Here is a 14,709-nt window from a genome sequence, read left to right as displayed (position 1 = left end):
GTCCCATAACATTATATTTTTTATCTTGTGCGCAAGTTATTATCTTGTGGGAACAAGATAATAACTTGTGCACATAAGATCATAATTATCAAGTTAATTATTTTGTTCCCATAAGATAATAACTTGTGGGCACAGGGTAAAAAAAAACATCTTACGAGACTTCAGGGGCTCTGTATGATTCCTTAAGTGATAACTGAAAACACCTCATTCAAACGAGTTCATCCTCAGGGGTTAGTAATCAGAATAAAGCGGTATAATAAAGTGTTGAAGAGCGTACTTAGGATGTCCTTGGGCATGTGGTTTCCAGGGACCTCACTGGGCTCACTGAAGCCGATCTTGTTGACAGCGAAGACTCTGAACTGGTACTCAGTGTCGTCAAGGAGGCCGGTCACAAGGAATTTGGTGGCCTGAAGCTTTTTTGCAACGTTGCACTTCATCCAGGTCTCAGAGTCAGCTCGCTTACACTCCACCAGGTAGCCGATGATCTCGCAGCCACCATCGTAGGCCGGTTTTGTCCAGTTAAGGCTGATGGAGGTCTTGGTAGAGTCCACCACCTTGGGGAAGGCAGGCGGGCCGGGAGGATCTGGAAAATTATTGAAACACATTTGTTAGCCTATTATTCTCACATTTTACAAACATTCCACAACCCTGTCTGTTTAAAGCATTGTTTTTTCTAAAGCAGATACTTACAGACGGGGTCGACAGCCAGTGCGGCATTGGATGCGTCGCTGGGTTTTCCCGGACCAGCCTTGTTCACGGCGATGACTCTGAACTCGTACTCAGAGCCCTCGGTCAGCTGAATGGCCTTGATAGTCCTGTCGATGACCGGACGGCGGTTGACCTTAGCCCATGCCAGCTCAGTGGCCTCACGTTTTTCCACCATGTAGCCCAGGATGGTGGCCTTGCCGTCATTGGCTGGGGCCTTCCAACTCACTGTCATGGAGTCCTTAGTAATATTGGTGATGACAGGCGGCTCGCATGGACCAGGAACATCTGATGGTCATAAAAATCTCCCGTCAGTGTTTGAGTCTTATCAACAGGCAAAATGTGCTGTCTCGTAAATATTGAGCAACATTGTGAGTTTGGAGGGTCTGAACACAGAGAAATGTGATTATTTAAAACAAGACTGATGAATGATTTACACATTGGCCACGTCAGGCAAATTGTTTAATGCTCACACTAGAATTTTGGATAATAAATGAAGAAAAGAGTGAATGTCTAAAGTTCTTTTTTACTGTGTTTTGTACTTTTCAAATGGACCTTACTGCAGTAAAGGTTTTCTTAAGCTGATGATACACGGGGCAACTTTTTGAGCAATGTTGCTGGGCAATGTTGCCGTCAATGGTAATAAATAAAGATTACTACTGTAATCCCCTTCCCCCACCACTCCGCCACCCGCCCGCCCCGCAGCTATCCGTTCAAAACATAGTCAGACTTGACACCAGCAACATTGCCCAGCAACATTGCTCAAAAAGTTGCCCATTTTATCATCAGTTTTACATTCCCTATCCAGTAGTTGCTTTAGCTACACAGGTCTAAACGTACCATATGGGTTATTGACCATGACGGGGTCAGTCATGATTGGGTCTCCCACACCATACTGGTTCTCAGCACTGACTCTGAACTGGTACTCATGTCCTTCGATGAGTTTCTCCACTGAGCAGTCGGTCGAATGTCCATGGATGTTGGATGACACCAGCGCCCAGTTGGCCCTGCTGGTCTCGCGCTTCTCTATGATGTAGTTGGTGATCTCAGAGCCGCCATCTGCAAGTGGGGGCTCCCATCGCAGCTTAACACGGTCAGCAAACACCTTAGAAATCTTCACTGAAGCCGGGGGGCCTGGTTTGTCTGCAGGGGAAACAGTGGGAGGTTAGCTTCTTTGTTTATTTGTACACATAACATGCTTTCTTAGAGAAAAGACAACAATAAATGAATATTAAATCCAACTTACCGAGCACCTTGACCTTGATGGTTGCGTACTTGCTGCCATTGATGTTCTCAGCAGTGATGGTGTAGTCTCCAGACTCCTTCCTGGTGACGGAGAAGAGCTCCAGCAGATGGACATGTTTCTTCTGGGCCATCTTCATTCCCTCAGCAAGGACCAGAGGCGCTCCATCTTTCTTCCAGAACACCTTCGGCAGTGGCTTGCCGAACACCTCAGCATCCAGGAAGACGTTCTCTCCGGCTTTCACCACAATCAGGTTCTTCATGTTGACGCCCAGATCCACACGAGGAGCAACTGCACAAAAGGAAGACAGAGAAAAATCACCATGATTTCTCAATAATTTATTTTTTCAGTCGTAGTATTCCTTGCTGTGTTGAGGTGTACCATTCTCTGCAATGACAGGGATGGGGTCTGACAGTTCAGACGGCTGGCTGATGTTGATGGCGGTCTTGGCGATGACTCTAAACTGGTACTGTTGGTACTCCTCCAGGCCGGTCACCATGTAGCTCTCTGTCTGGATGTTCATGCAGTTGGCGTTGCAGCGTGTCCACTTCTCCTCTGGGAGCTTTGTGTACTCCACGTAGTAGCCAATCAGCTTGCTGCCGCCGTCGTGTTTGGGACGGCTCCAGATCAATGACACAGAGTTCTTGGTCACATCCATGGGCTCGGGTTTACCTGGTGGGTCTGAATGGAAAGAAGCAAATAGTTGTAGACTCAGTTATGCTGTCTGAGCAAGGAAGACGACTGAAGTTTGGGGTTGAGAGAACATGAGTTTGAACCTGGCGGGTGTCAAAGCTCTGAAGACAAGCTTCAAGCTGAGCATTCAAATAAAAGCTACATAAAAACTAACTCCAGTGACGACTGGCTGTCTCTCAATTCAGTTAGCTTGAAAGTGTACCTTAGAATGAAGCTCATACTTAATTTTTAAGTCTGGTATTATGAGATAAAAAATTAAGAAACTGGTTGAGAAAAATGAAAAAGTGTTGCATATTAATTACATTTTGTTTTCTTGTGACAATTAAAAAATATTTTCTCTTGATCTCATGATAACAGTGTTGTTTTGCAGGGATGCTTTCTTGGAAGTGGAATTTCTAAAATCATGACAATCTTGAATATTGATCAGCTGAAGGAAATTTTCGTACCAACAGCGGTCCTGGCGATGATGAAGTCAGTCTGTTTGCAAGGTTTGCCCTGTCCAGCTTGGTTGAGTGCAGACACCCTAAAGGTGTACTCCAGGCCTTCCATCAGGCCAGTGCAGGTGTACTGGGTGGCTTTGACCAGAGATTCATTGGCCTTCACCCACAGAAGGCTGTTCCTCTCCTTCTTTTCAATGCAGAATCCAGTGATGGGGCTGCCACCGTCGCTGCTGGGACGCTCCCATGACAGGATGACGAAGTCCTTGTTAATTCTGTTAATCTGCAGGTTTCTGGGCTCACTGGGAGGATCTTTGGGGAAAAACAAAACAGTTAGTACATAGTCTCATCGCTGTACTGTTGGTAACCAGTAATGGAGCTAAACATTTCTTGGCTCAGACTCACCAAATGGATATCTGGCTATCATCTTCTCAGAGTAGATGGGCTCGGAGACGCCGAACCTGTTCTCGGCACGGACTCGGAAGCCATACTCTTTGCCAGTTGTCAGTTTGGTAACTCTAAAGCTGGTTTTGGTGCAGGATGTGGACAGTGTAACCCAGTCGCCCTGGCTGACGTCACACTTCTCAACAATATAGTTGGTGATGTTGCTGCCACCATCCTCCTGTGGGGAGTTCCAGAGCAGCGTGCAGCCATCGATGTCTAGTTCAGTGACCTCTAGAGGAGCTTCAGGGGGTCCAGGGATGTCTGAAGATACACAGGGGATGAGTCAGTGGTGACTTCAACGATAGATGTACACACCTAATCAATGTTTGTTATTTATCAATCACTTTTTAAGTATTATCGGTATCTTTTCATTTCAGAACCAGGAGCTTTAGCAGCGTCTGTTGTTCAAACTGACCCATGATGGTGACTCTGAGGATCTGGTTGACCTTGCCGGCGCTGTTCTCAGCCGATAGGCTGTAGTAGCCACTGTCCTTTCTCGTCACATTCTTGATGATAAGCGTGCAGGTTGTCAGCGTCTTTACGACGGACAGGCGGTCAGAGGTCAGCACGTCCTCGTTGCCCTGCTTCCACTTGCAGAAGGGAGCAGGTTTACCTGCCACAATGGCCTCAACCACCATCTTGGATCCAGCTCTAAATGTCACAATGTCTGGCAATATGATCTTAGGAGGCACTGGAAGGAAGAAGAAACACTAAAAGTTACTTCACAGATAAATTGGAGGGTTTCAATTTTTATTCATCAGGGAATATTTAATTTTCTGATTTCAAATAGTCTGAGATGGATTTCAAGCTGGTCTACTCACTGAGCTGCTCCTTGATCTCAAACACTCCCTCTGCCTCTCGCGGCAGGCTGACTCCCACTGAGTTCCTTGCTGCCACCCTGAACTTGTGTTTCTTTCCTTCATTCAGACCAACTACCACGATGGTCAGGTCTTTGACCACAGAGTAAGGTGTCCACTTGTCCTCAGGTGCACCCTCCTCCTGGTAGTCCACCACATAACCGTTGATCTTAGCTCCTCCGTCTCTGAGTGGCTTCAACCAGCCCAGTGTGGCACTATTCTTGGTGACCTCCAACACGTCCATCTTCTTTGGAGGGTCTGGTTCACCTGAATGCAACACACAGCAGGAGTTAGGAAGACAGTGGAACACAGGGATTTGACTATCTAAACCAGATTCACACAGTTTGTGGTGACACTCACTGATGGGATCAACAGCCAGGTAGGACTTTGGCGAGTCCTGAGGAACTCCGATGCCGTACTTGTTGCAGGCCATGACTCTGAAATAATACTCAATGCCAGGCGTCATGTTGGTAACCTTGAAACTGGTCTTCTTCAGGTCCTCTATGCACTTGGACCATGTCTTCCTATCTACCTCCCGTTTCTCCACAATGTAGTTGAGGATGGGGCTGCCACCGTCATTCTCTGGTGGCAACCAGGACAGCTGAGCTGTTGTCTTGGTGATGTCGGTTGCATCCAGGCCACCGACGGGACCGGGAGTATCTGCAGAGGAGGAATTTAAGAATCTCTTTGATTGTACGGTTTCCTTACCAGTGAAAATACTGTTAAAGAACATTATTATTCTGTGACTCACCAAGGACTTTGACACGGACAAACACGGCTTTCTCTCCAGCTGAATTAGACAGAGTCAGCGAGTATCTCCCAGAATCCTCTCTGGTGCTCTCGGGGATGACCAAGAAGGACATGGTGTCGACCTGGTCCACGTGACCTCGGCGGACCACATTGTCCACACCCATACGCTTCCAGGTAACCTTGGGGGAAGGCCTTCCTCTGATGACAGCAAAAAGCCTTATTGGGCAGCCTGCCCTGACAGCTAGGCCTTTCCTCAGACTGGCATCCAGGTCAATCTCTGGAGCCTCTGTTGCCATGGAAACACATTGATGTTGATCAATACAATGAATTTATTAAGGCACAGTTGCTGTTGGGTTTAGTAACAATTCATTCTTACCCAGGATCTCCTTGGGGGAGACGGCTTCCTTCAAGTAGGCGTGGCGTCCCCAGCCCACCTGATTTTGGGCGGACACCTTGAATTCGTACTCCACCTTCTCATCCAGCTGGCCGATGGTGAACTCTGTGAGTACCAATGGGCCATGGGTGTCAATTCTCTTCCAGCCCTCTGTGGGCTTCTCAGGATCTGCCTCGCTTTTCAGCCTCATGTCCAGGCTGTAGTTGATAATGGGGGCACCACCATCGTACACAGGTTTAGACCAGGACAGGGTGATTGAGGTCTTGGTGCTGTCGCCCACCTTCAGACCTGCAGGGGGACCAGGGGGCTCTGCAGACAGAGACAGCAAAACACAGTTCAATACAAATACTCAAACACCAGAAGACACAGGGGATTCCTGTGCTTTACAAAGGTAAACTAAACTATGACAGCAACTGCAAACTCACCGATGGGATCTTTGGCTGCAACGGGTCTGCAAGGTTTGCTGGGCTCTCCCAGGCCGACCTCGTTCTCTGCCTTCACCCTGAACTGGTACTCATGGTTGGGAATCAGGTTGGTGACTTTCATGCGCCTCTCTGAGATGGGGCTCTTGGTGCAGGGAACCCAGCGCACTGCCCTCTTCTCTTTCCTCTCCAGGATGTAGCCGGTGATTGACTTTCCTCCATCATTCTCAGGAGGAGCCCAGACAACAGTCATCTCATCTTTACTGACCTGCATCACAATGATATTAACACTGTGAGTAACTTGTACACTGATACCAGTATCAAAGTGGAAATCAGGCTAAAACATAGAACATCTATAAAAGAGGAAGAAGTTTACTTACCTTGGTGACCTCAGGGGCTTCAGGGGGTCCAGGTTTGCTGAACTGAGTCTTGACAGTGACAGGCTTGCTCTCCATGGCAGGGCCAGTTCCCATCTTGTTCTCAGCCCTCACTCTGAAGATGTACTCATTACCCTCCACCAGACGAGTGACGTTGCAGTACGGTGTGACCACAGAGGCGGAGTATGTGGACCAGACCATCCTCCTGGTCTCGCATTTCTCAAGGATGTAGCTGTCCACCTCGCAACCTCCATCATCCTCTGGACCGTCCCACACCACTCTGCACTTGTCGGCTCCAATTCCCGTAAGCCTGAGGTTCCTCACGGGGCCAGGGACGTCCAGGACGTTAACATTGGCGTATGCCGTGAAGGTGCCGGCCGGGTTGGTGGCTGTAATGATATACTTTCCAGTGTCAGTGCGTCTGGATTTGACCAAAAGGAACTTGGAGTAGTCTGGGCCAGTCTCATAGCTGATTCTGGGGTTGTCTCCGACAGCCTTGTCTTTGGTCCATTTGACCTCAGGCTGGGGCTTTCCTCTCAGGCCGGCCTCCATCCTGACTGACTCTCCGGCCTTCACTGTCAAAGCTCCAGCCAGCTTCAGGTCAATGACAGGCTTCTGGATCTCCTCTTTCACCAGAATGTCGGCAAGTTTTACCCAGGCACTCTCTCCTCCTTCATTAACGGTCTGCACCCTAGATAAAAAAATTATAACAATTATTAATTAAAAGTAATTTACTCAAAAAACACCATTTCTGAGAAAAGAGAAACCTTTCAGAACAAACACCATGAACTTTTAAAGGAAGAATGAAGTATCCTACCTGAACGTGTACGTATGGTTCTCAGTGCACTTGTCAGCCAGGAAGAAGGTGTCGGTGAGAGTGCCCGTGTTGAGTTTCGTCCACTCCTCAGCATCTTTGGCTTGGCACTCCAGGTTGTAGGAGATGTTGGGGCTGCCACCATCATAGTCAGGCTTCCTCCATCTCAAATAGACGTAGTTTTTACCAATGTCAGTGGCTCTGAAGTTCTCAGGCTCACCGGGCTTCTCAATGGGGTCGATGGCAAGCAGAGGGGTCTTGGTCTCCACACAAGGTCCTGGTCCAACCTTGTTTTCGGCGCAGACACGGAACAGGTACTCATGGCCCTCCATGAGCTTGGTTTTGATCTTGCGATTGGTGCAGTTGGAAGAGATCATAGACCACATGCTAATGCTGGGTTCACGACACTCCACAATGTAGTTGGTGATCTCGGATCCACCGTTGTCCTTAGGGGCCTCCCAATTGATCATGCATGAGTCCTTGGTGGCATAGGTTGTGTGCAGGTTCTGGCAGTGGCTGGGTCTGTCTAACACATTGACTGTGATTGTGCAAGAGGCCTCACCGCCCTCATTTGAAACCTTCAGGACGTATTTGCCATGGTCAGCTCTTGTGGCCTCTTTGATCCTCAAGTGGACCACAGGGAAGTTCTGAATGATGGTGACACGTTTGCTGTTCTCCAGAACGGTCTCCTCCTTTGACCAAAGCACTTCTGGGTCAGGACGAGCCTTGATGTAGCCAATGATGTTGATGTTGTGTCCGACACGCACAGTAACACGCTCGCGGCAGGTGACCTCCATCTCAATCTCTGGAGGAATAAGGATGTCCTGAGCAGTGATGGACTCTGGGACTTCTCTGGACTCTCCATCTCCAATCATGTTGGAAGCATAGACTCTGAATCTGTAGGTCACGCCCTCCTCCAGACCCTTCACAGTGTAGGCACACTGCTTGATGAAGTTGTCCAGGTTCACTTTTTTCCATTCTTCAGTGTCGGCCTTCTTCATTTCCACAGTGTAGCCCAGGATGGGACTGCCTCCGTCTTTGTTGGGTTTGGTCCACACCAGGTCAGCGGTAGTCTTGCTGTAATCTTTAACTTTGGGGTTGACAGGGGGGCTGGGGACAGTGATGGGCCTACACGGTTTGCATGGATCAGAGGTGGGAGAGGGGCCACTGTAGCCGGCAATGTTCTCAGCAAACACTCTGAACTCGTACTCATTACCCTCAAACAGACCCAGGACTCTGTACCTCAGGTCCTTACAGGGCGTCTTGTTGACACGGATCCATTTTCCTCCCTTGTGTCTGCGCTCGATGATGTAGCCAGTTATCTGGCTGCCACCATCAGCCAAGGGCATGGTCCAGCCGAGTGTAACAGCATCCTCTGCGATATCAGAGGGCTGTGGCTTACCAGGCGGGCTGGGTGGCATGAAGGTGTGCTCGGCGACAGTGGGTTTGCTCTCCAGAGGAGCGCCGATGCCCATCTTGTTCTCAGCACGAATGCGAACCACATACTCTGTTCCCCTCTGCAGGCGAGTGATATTGAGACTGGTAGCGAGGCTTCCAGAGCTCACACATCCCCAGGTCTCCTTGCTGGACTCTCTCTTCTCCACAATGTAGTTGGTGACGGGGCTACCGCCATCATCCTTGGGAGGACGCCATTCAATCATCATGGAGTCTGGAGTGACCTCCAGGATGTTGACAGGTCCAATGGGAGCAGCGGGAACATCCAGGACAGTGACGTTCAAGGCCACTGTCTTGGTTCCAGCTGGGTTGGACACGGTGAGGAGGTAGGTGCCGGTGTGGTGCCTGGTGCAGTCATTAATGCTGAGCACAGTGGAGAAGTTGTCAGTGTCGATCTTGACATTACCCTGGCTGGTGATCTCCTCTCCTTCAATGGTCCACTTGGCAGTGGGAACGGGGATTCCTCTCATGATAGCTGGCAGCCTGATGGTGGAGCCAGCCTTCACAATGATGCCTTCAGTGAGCTTAACGTCCACCTCGACAATTGGAGGCACTGTGAGCATGAAGGCAGAGGAAGTTACCCCATGCTACTACACTCATAATTAAACACTGAAGTAACCAACGCAAACTGACAAACAGAACCCACATTAAGAGGATAGGCTGCTGATGTGTAAATAATAATGATAATAAAAATATTATAATAGGACCTACAACTACACAAATATTGGTGCTACAGCTGGTGACTGTAAACGGAGAAATAAAACTGAAACATTCTCCATCTATATATTAATTATAGCTGATCAAGCATAAATTTCATCTTATAGAGGTGACGTAGATTATTGGTTCTGTTCTGTATCTCACCCAGTTTCTCCTGGCAGAGGATGGGCACGGTGGTGTCGGGTCTGCTAAGGCCAATGGCGTTCTCAGCCCTTACTCTGAAGCGATAGGTCTTTCCTTCCTCCAGACCAGTCACATGACTCTCAGGGATGCTGACGGTCTTCCACTCGTCCCACTCCTTCTCTCCCTCTTCCTGATACTCCACCAGGAAGCCTGTGATCTCACTTCCCCCATTGCGGTCGGGCCAGTTCCAGACCAACCACACTTCAGTTTTGTCAACGTCGTCATGGTGCAGGTCTTTAGGTGGACCAGGAGGGACTGGAGGAACGTAAGGAAAGACATTTAGGGTGAACGGGAGAGTGGAAACGCATTCACAATACAGACTCCACCTTTCTTGGTGCTTAAGGAAATGCACAATTGCTTTGTTATACTTTTACATAGTGGCATACCAAATTATGTGTACAAAAACGTCCATTTTGCTATGTTTCATCTCAAGAAGAGTACTTTTTGCAAAGTATTTTGTTTGTTTTCTGAGGTCTACTCCCACTACAACATACTACATATTCATCTGCCGATCATGTGTCCACTGTGCTTTACTCACAGAGTGGGTTCATTGCTTTGATGGCCTTTGGTGTCTCGACGTATTCGCTGCGGCCGTACTGGTTCTCAGCAGCGACTCTGAACGAGTACGATGTGCCCTCCATCAGGTGCTTCAGCATCATGCTGCGTTTCTTGGATGTTGAGCAGACAGGGACCCACTGAGTGGACGCAGTGTCTTTTTTCTCCACCACAAAGTTAGTGAGACGAGCACCGCCGTTGTCCTCTGGGTCCTTCCAGGACAGGTAGGCGGAGTCACTCCTGATGTCAGAAACCCGAAGGTGCTGGATGGGACCAGGTTTATCTGAAGAAAACATATCAGGAACGTCACGAAACTGTCAACTTTGACTTCTCTTTAGTGGAAGATACAAAATGGAATGAACTACATGTATCATATCAATCACAGTTAAGACTGATTATCCTCACCAAACTGCTAAATCACACTCATGTATTCAAACCAAAACTAGTTTTTTCAATTCTTACCAAGGACTAGCACGGTGCATGTTGCGGTCTTTGATCCAACGGAGTTCTCCACAGTTAGGGTGTAGTCTCCACAGTCACCACGGTTACAGAACCTCATCTCCAGCTTGGTGCCTTCCTGGTTGGTCTCGATGTCGGCCCTGGTGGGCACCTCGGCGTCGTTCTTCTTCCAGGTGACGGTGGGGAACGGGACGCCTTTGATGAAGGCCATCAGGGTGATGTGAGTACCGGCCATGGCCTTCACCTCTCGGGTCATTCCGGCATCCAGAATCAGCTCTGGGGCCTCTGAGGTGTAGAAGACCGACAGGAGAGACATTAACAGTTGAACTAGTGAGATTTACCGGTCATTAACACTGTAATATCACACAGAATTTCTTCAATCAGAGTTACGAGGTGGTTCAGATAAGACTGAACCACTGAAATGACGACTCACCAAGTCTGTCCTGCACTCTGATTGGCTCTTTCAAGTTAGCCGGGTCAGACTCTCCGGCAGCGTTAACAGCCATGACTCTGAAGCGGTACAGAGCACCGTCATCCAGGCCGATCACCTTAAATTTGGTCTCCTGGCAGGAGTCTGGAGTCTGGTTCACCTGAGGACAGAAGCAGGACAAGAGTTCCAATATCAAGGTTCACTACAGATTTAATGAGAATAAGAAGATGCGACAGTTAGGGGGGCCATGGCTGTTAGATTTCATGGTAATTGGACAGCCGCCTTACCTTGCTCCACTCCTCCTCTCCAGCCTTCTGGAACTCCAGCAGGTATCCGAAGATCTTTCCTCGGCCGGTGTCGGTGGGAGGCTGCCAGGACAGAGTGACTGACTCCTTGGTGAAGTCGATGACCTGGAGGTTCACCGGTGGACTGGGTTTCACTGTGGCAAAGGACAGGTAGGTATTCTTGTCGTGAGTTGGCACAGTAATAGCAATGCAATTAAGTGTTGTTGTAAGAGGTGAACTTACCGATGGGATCTTTGGCGAAGACGGGTTTGGATGGTGGGCTCGGGTCTCCGGCTCCCACCTCATTCTCAGCGCTGACTCTGAACTCGTACTCACAGCCTTGCAGCAGCTCCGTCACCCAGTACTCCACCTTCGGATGGATTCTCTCTGTGTTGCAGCGAACCCACCTGAAAGCAGAAACATTAACAGCTAATCTGTTAGCCACTGACAAACATGTTCATATTCTGTTTTGCAGCCTTGCTCTTTCACATTTTATGGGTCAAGGTCAGGGTTGGGATACTAGTTTCATTATGCATATATTACCGAAACTATGAATCAGGTAACTGTTAAGCCAAAATTTGTATGTCTAGGCTGCAGCTTTTCCTTGTAAGGATCTGCTGCTTTTCAACATCTCTGGGGTTTTGGACTGTTGCTCGGACGAATAAGAACACTTGAAAACATTACCCTTTTTTGATTAATCGCCTAATTTAACCAATTACTTGATGTGCAGCTCATAAAATTGCAGCTGAACTGTTGATACCCAACAGTTTACCGGTGAGACTCGGACTGGGGGCATAGCTTTACCCTCCGAACGACAGAAGTTTGTAGCGCTGTGTGTTTGTGCACCTGTTGGCCATGGTCTCCTTCCTCTCCACGATGTAGCCTGTGATAGGTTTCCCTCCGTCGGCAGGTGGCTCCCAGCTGACGAGGGCGGAGTCATGGTAAACCTCCTTTACCGTGGGCTGTTTAGGAGCGTCGGGCACCTCTGTGATGGAAACAAACAAATGTAGTCCCACTGATGAGACACTGCCTGATGCTTCACCAGCACTACCTGCTGCTGCTGGTTTAACAACACTTCTAGAATGGACTCCTCAGCAGGCTACGTGACCCCCTCTGTATGAACATCTCTGTCAGTGTGTTTGTCAGGACTTACTGAAGATGTCTTTAGCCTTGGATTCTGCGGACAGCAGGGGGTCGCTGATGCCGTAGATGTTCTGAGCCATGATCCTGATGATGTAATCGCGACCCTCGATCAGCTTCGGCACCTGAAGTAACAGACAGCAGGAGGCGTTTGTCAGTACTGAGGAGTTACTGTCAAGTGTTTGGCTGTGTATCGACGACCTCAATAACTGTAGTACTAAAAGTTGACAGTTGGGCTAGCTGGTTAGCATGCTAACTTCAGCAGTAATTGATTGAACTGAGTTGTGTGAACGTCACTTCCGGGGCGCGCAAGCTTCTGTGCGACCAGAGAGCAGCATGAATGCTGAACACCTGATTATAATCAGGCGTGTTTTTATGTGTGCTTTTACGGGGTTTTTTTTATGTTGGCGTGCACTTTTTAAACCTTTTAAACCTACTTGTCAATCCGGAGCCATATCTCTTTGGTGATCAAACTTTTAATCTCCCTACAGGGTCCTTTGGGGTTTTAAATGTGCACATACTGGCTGCTTAAATGTTGTGAATAATGTGTGCGAGTTGTGTTATGTACTGTTGCAAACATGCTGCTCTTAACTAATTGCCCCTAGTGGGATTAATAAAGTTTATTGAATTGAACAGAAATTTTAGCAACAGAACACATAGACGTCTTTCATGTCAGAGCTGTTACATCTGCACATCCTGTTGAAAGTCATGTTAAATCATTAAGAATACAATCATTTACTTCCTGTAGTAGTATTATTGCCTGTTTACGTGGTAATATATCAGAATATACAATCAAAGGTTCAGTGTGTAAGTTTTAGAGACACCTAGTGGTGAGGGTTGCAAATTGCAACCAGCAGCTCACAGTACATTCAAGTGCTCCTCGGATGGTCCCATTTCTAGAGTTGTGTCGTTCAGTGTGTGTTCATGTGTCAGAATGTGGGATCAACATGGACGCTACTACAAAGATCAGCTACGCTACTATCAGCCCCTGGAACATGATCTGTGTATTTAGTCTGTTGACTCTTTAGTAAATTGTTGATTGGTGAAATGACAAATAACTTCTATTTTTGTCCTTTAACTGTAATTTTCTCACACGCTTTTGAATAGTTTAACCCAAACAGGTTTTCTCTAGTTAAACTATCTTTTCGTCTGAGCATGTCAGCTCTGATCTGCACACCTTGCAGGTGGTCCTGGTACAGGACGAGGTGACAGGCATCCACAGGTCTCTGTTGGTGTCTCTCTTCTCGATGATATAGTTGGAGATAGCGCAGCCTCCGTCGTCCAGAGGAGGGTTCCAGGAGATCACCATGTAGTTCCTGTAGACCTCGTTGAACACCACGGGGCCCATGGGAGGCTGAGGACGGTCTGACAGGGGGAAGCATTTATACGGGTGACTTTTTATACAGGCTGATCAAATCATTCCTATCGCTTTATATCTCGTTCTATAGATACAAAAAAGTGTCTTCAGTGGTGATTTTTCAAACACTAAAACCTGCACGGATATCGGGAGTACATCCGCATCCGGGAGTATATCCGCTGTGAATCAGAGTTTGAGCGGAGCAGCGACTCACCGACCACGGTGATGGTGCAGAGTCCTGTGCGAGTCCCAGCGGCGTTCTCCACGCTGACGCAGTAGAGGCCGCTGTGCTCTCTCTTGGTCTTGCTGATGGTCAGGCTGAGGTGGCGGGTGGTGCTGTGGAGGCCGATCTCGTCATCCGCCTTCAGCTCCTCTCCATTCTTTGTCCAGGCGATAGCCGGGGCTGGTTTACCACTGTAGCGTCCCGACAGTGTGCAGGTGTCTCCCACCTTCACCATCATCTTGTCCCTAAAGTCCAGGTCCAGAGTGGGTGGTTCTGAGGTGGAAGGGAGACAACAATTTTAGCTAATGACATTTTTTAATGGAATGCATGATTTATAAATTCTGCTGTTGTGGTGTTGCGTCACTCACCAAGCTCGTCCTTGCACTGTACAGGCTTAGAGGCGAAGGACGGTTTGCCCTGTCCCACCTGGTTGATGGCGGAGACTCTGAACTCGTGGCTCGAGCCGTCCTTCAGTCCTGTCAGTGTGAACTTCTTATCCAGCAGCTTGTCCTCTCCACCTATCCGCGTGAAGTTGTCCTTTCCGATCATGCGAGACTCAAGGACGTACTCGGTCACCTCGGCGCCACCGTCGTACTTGGGCGGTCTCCAGGCAACAGAGATAGAGTCCTTGGTAATTGCGGTGATGATCAGGTCCTCCGGACGCTCCGGGACGGCTGGAGGAGACAAACACAAGCATGAGAAAATCCAGAAGCTGTGACTCGACAAAACAACCTAAAGGATCAGGATGTATTTTTAAAAATATTTCAGGT

General features: G+C 48.5%; 1 protein-coding gene across 1 annotated transcript in view; it reads right to left on the bottom strand.

The window, feature by feature from the left end:
- ttn.2 (titin, tandem duplicate 2) overlaps positions 1-14,709 on the bottom strand; it is a 217,544-nt gene that overhangs the window by 52,960 nt on the left and 149,875 nt on the right. The window contains exons 179-204 of the mRNA XM_046054487.1: positions 14,308-14,613; positions 13,931-14,212; positions 13,537-13,724; positions 12,373-12,484; positions 12,066-12,204; positions 11,463-11,626; positions 11,223-11,374; positions 10,939-11,095; positions 10,509-10,790; positions 10,030-10,329; positions 9,453-9,746; positions 7,140-9,144; positions 6,326-7,013; positions 5,949-6,213; positions 5,506-5,832; positions 5,131-5,415; positions 4,740-5,039; positions 4,344-4,646; positions 3,938-4,213; positions 3,484-3,783; positions 3,088-3,390; positions 2,330-2,629; positions 1,952-2,239; positions 1,546-1,848; positions 691-993; positions 278-583 (exon numbers count right to left, since the gene is read on the bottom strand). Coding sequence (XP_045910443.1) covers positions 278-583; positions 691-993; positions 1,546-1,848; positions 1,952-2,239; positions 2,330-2,629; positions 3,088-3,390; positions 3,484-3,783; positions 3,938-4,213; positions 4,344-4,646; positions 4,740-5,039; positions 5,131-5,415; positions 5,506-5,832; positions 5,949-6,213; positions 6,326-7,013; positions 7,140-9,144; positions 9,453-9,746; positions 10,030-10,329; positions 10,509-10,790; positions 10,939-11,095; positions 11,223-11,374; positions 11,463-11,626; positions 12,066-12,204; positions 12,373-12,484; positions 13,537-13,724; positions 13,931-14,212; positions 14,308-14,613 — 8,928 coding nt within the window. The remainder of the gene's footprint in view (positions 1-277; positions 584-690; positions 994-1,545; positions 1,849-1,951; positions 2,240-2,329; positions 2,630-3,087; positions 3,391-3,483; positions 3,784-3,937; positions 4,214-4,343; positions 4,647-4,739; positions 5,040-5,130; positions 5,416-5,505; positions 5,833-5,948; positions 6,214-6,325; positions 7,014-7,139; positions 9,145-9,452; positions 9,747-10,029; positions 10,330-10,508; positions 10,791-10,938; positions 11,096-11,222; positions 11,375-11,462; positions 11,627-12,065; positions 12,205-12,372; positions 12,485-13,536; positions 13,725-13,930; positions 14,213-14,307; positions 14,614-14,709) is intronic.

This window comes from Micropterus dolomieu, linkage group LG07 (assembly GCF_021292245.1).
Source record: "Micropterus dolomieu isolate WLL.071019.BEF.003 ecotype Adirondacks linkage group LG07, ASM2129224v1, whole genome shotgun sequence".
In the NCBI taxonomy this organism is placed as follows: domain Eukaryota; kingdom Metazoa; phylum Chordata; class Actinopteri; order Centrarchiformes; family Centrarchidae; genus Micropterus; species Micropterus dolomieu.
This window is presented reverse-complemented; position numbering and strand designations above follow the sequence as displayed.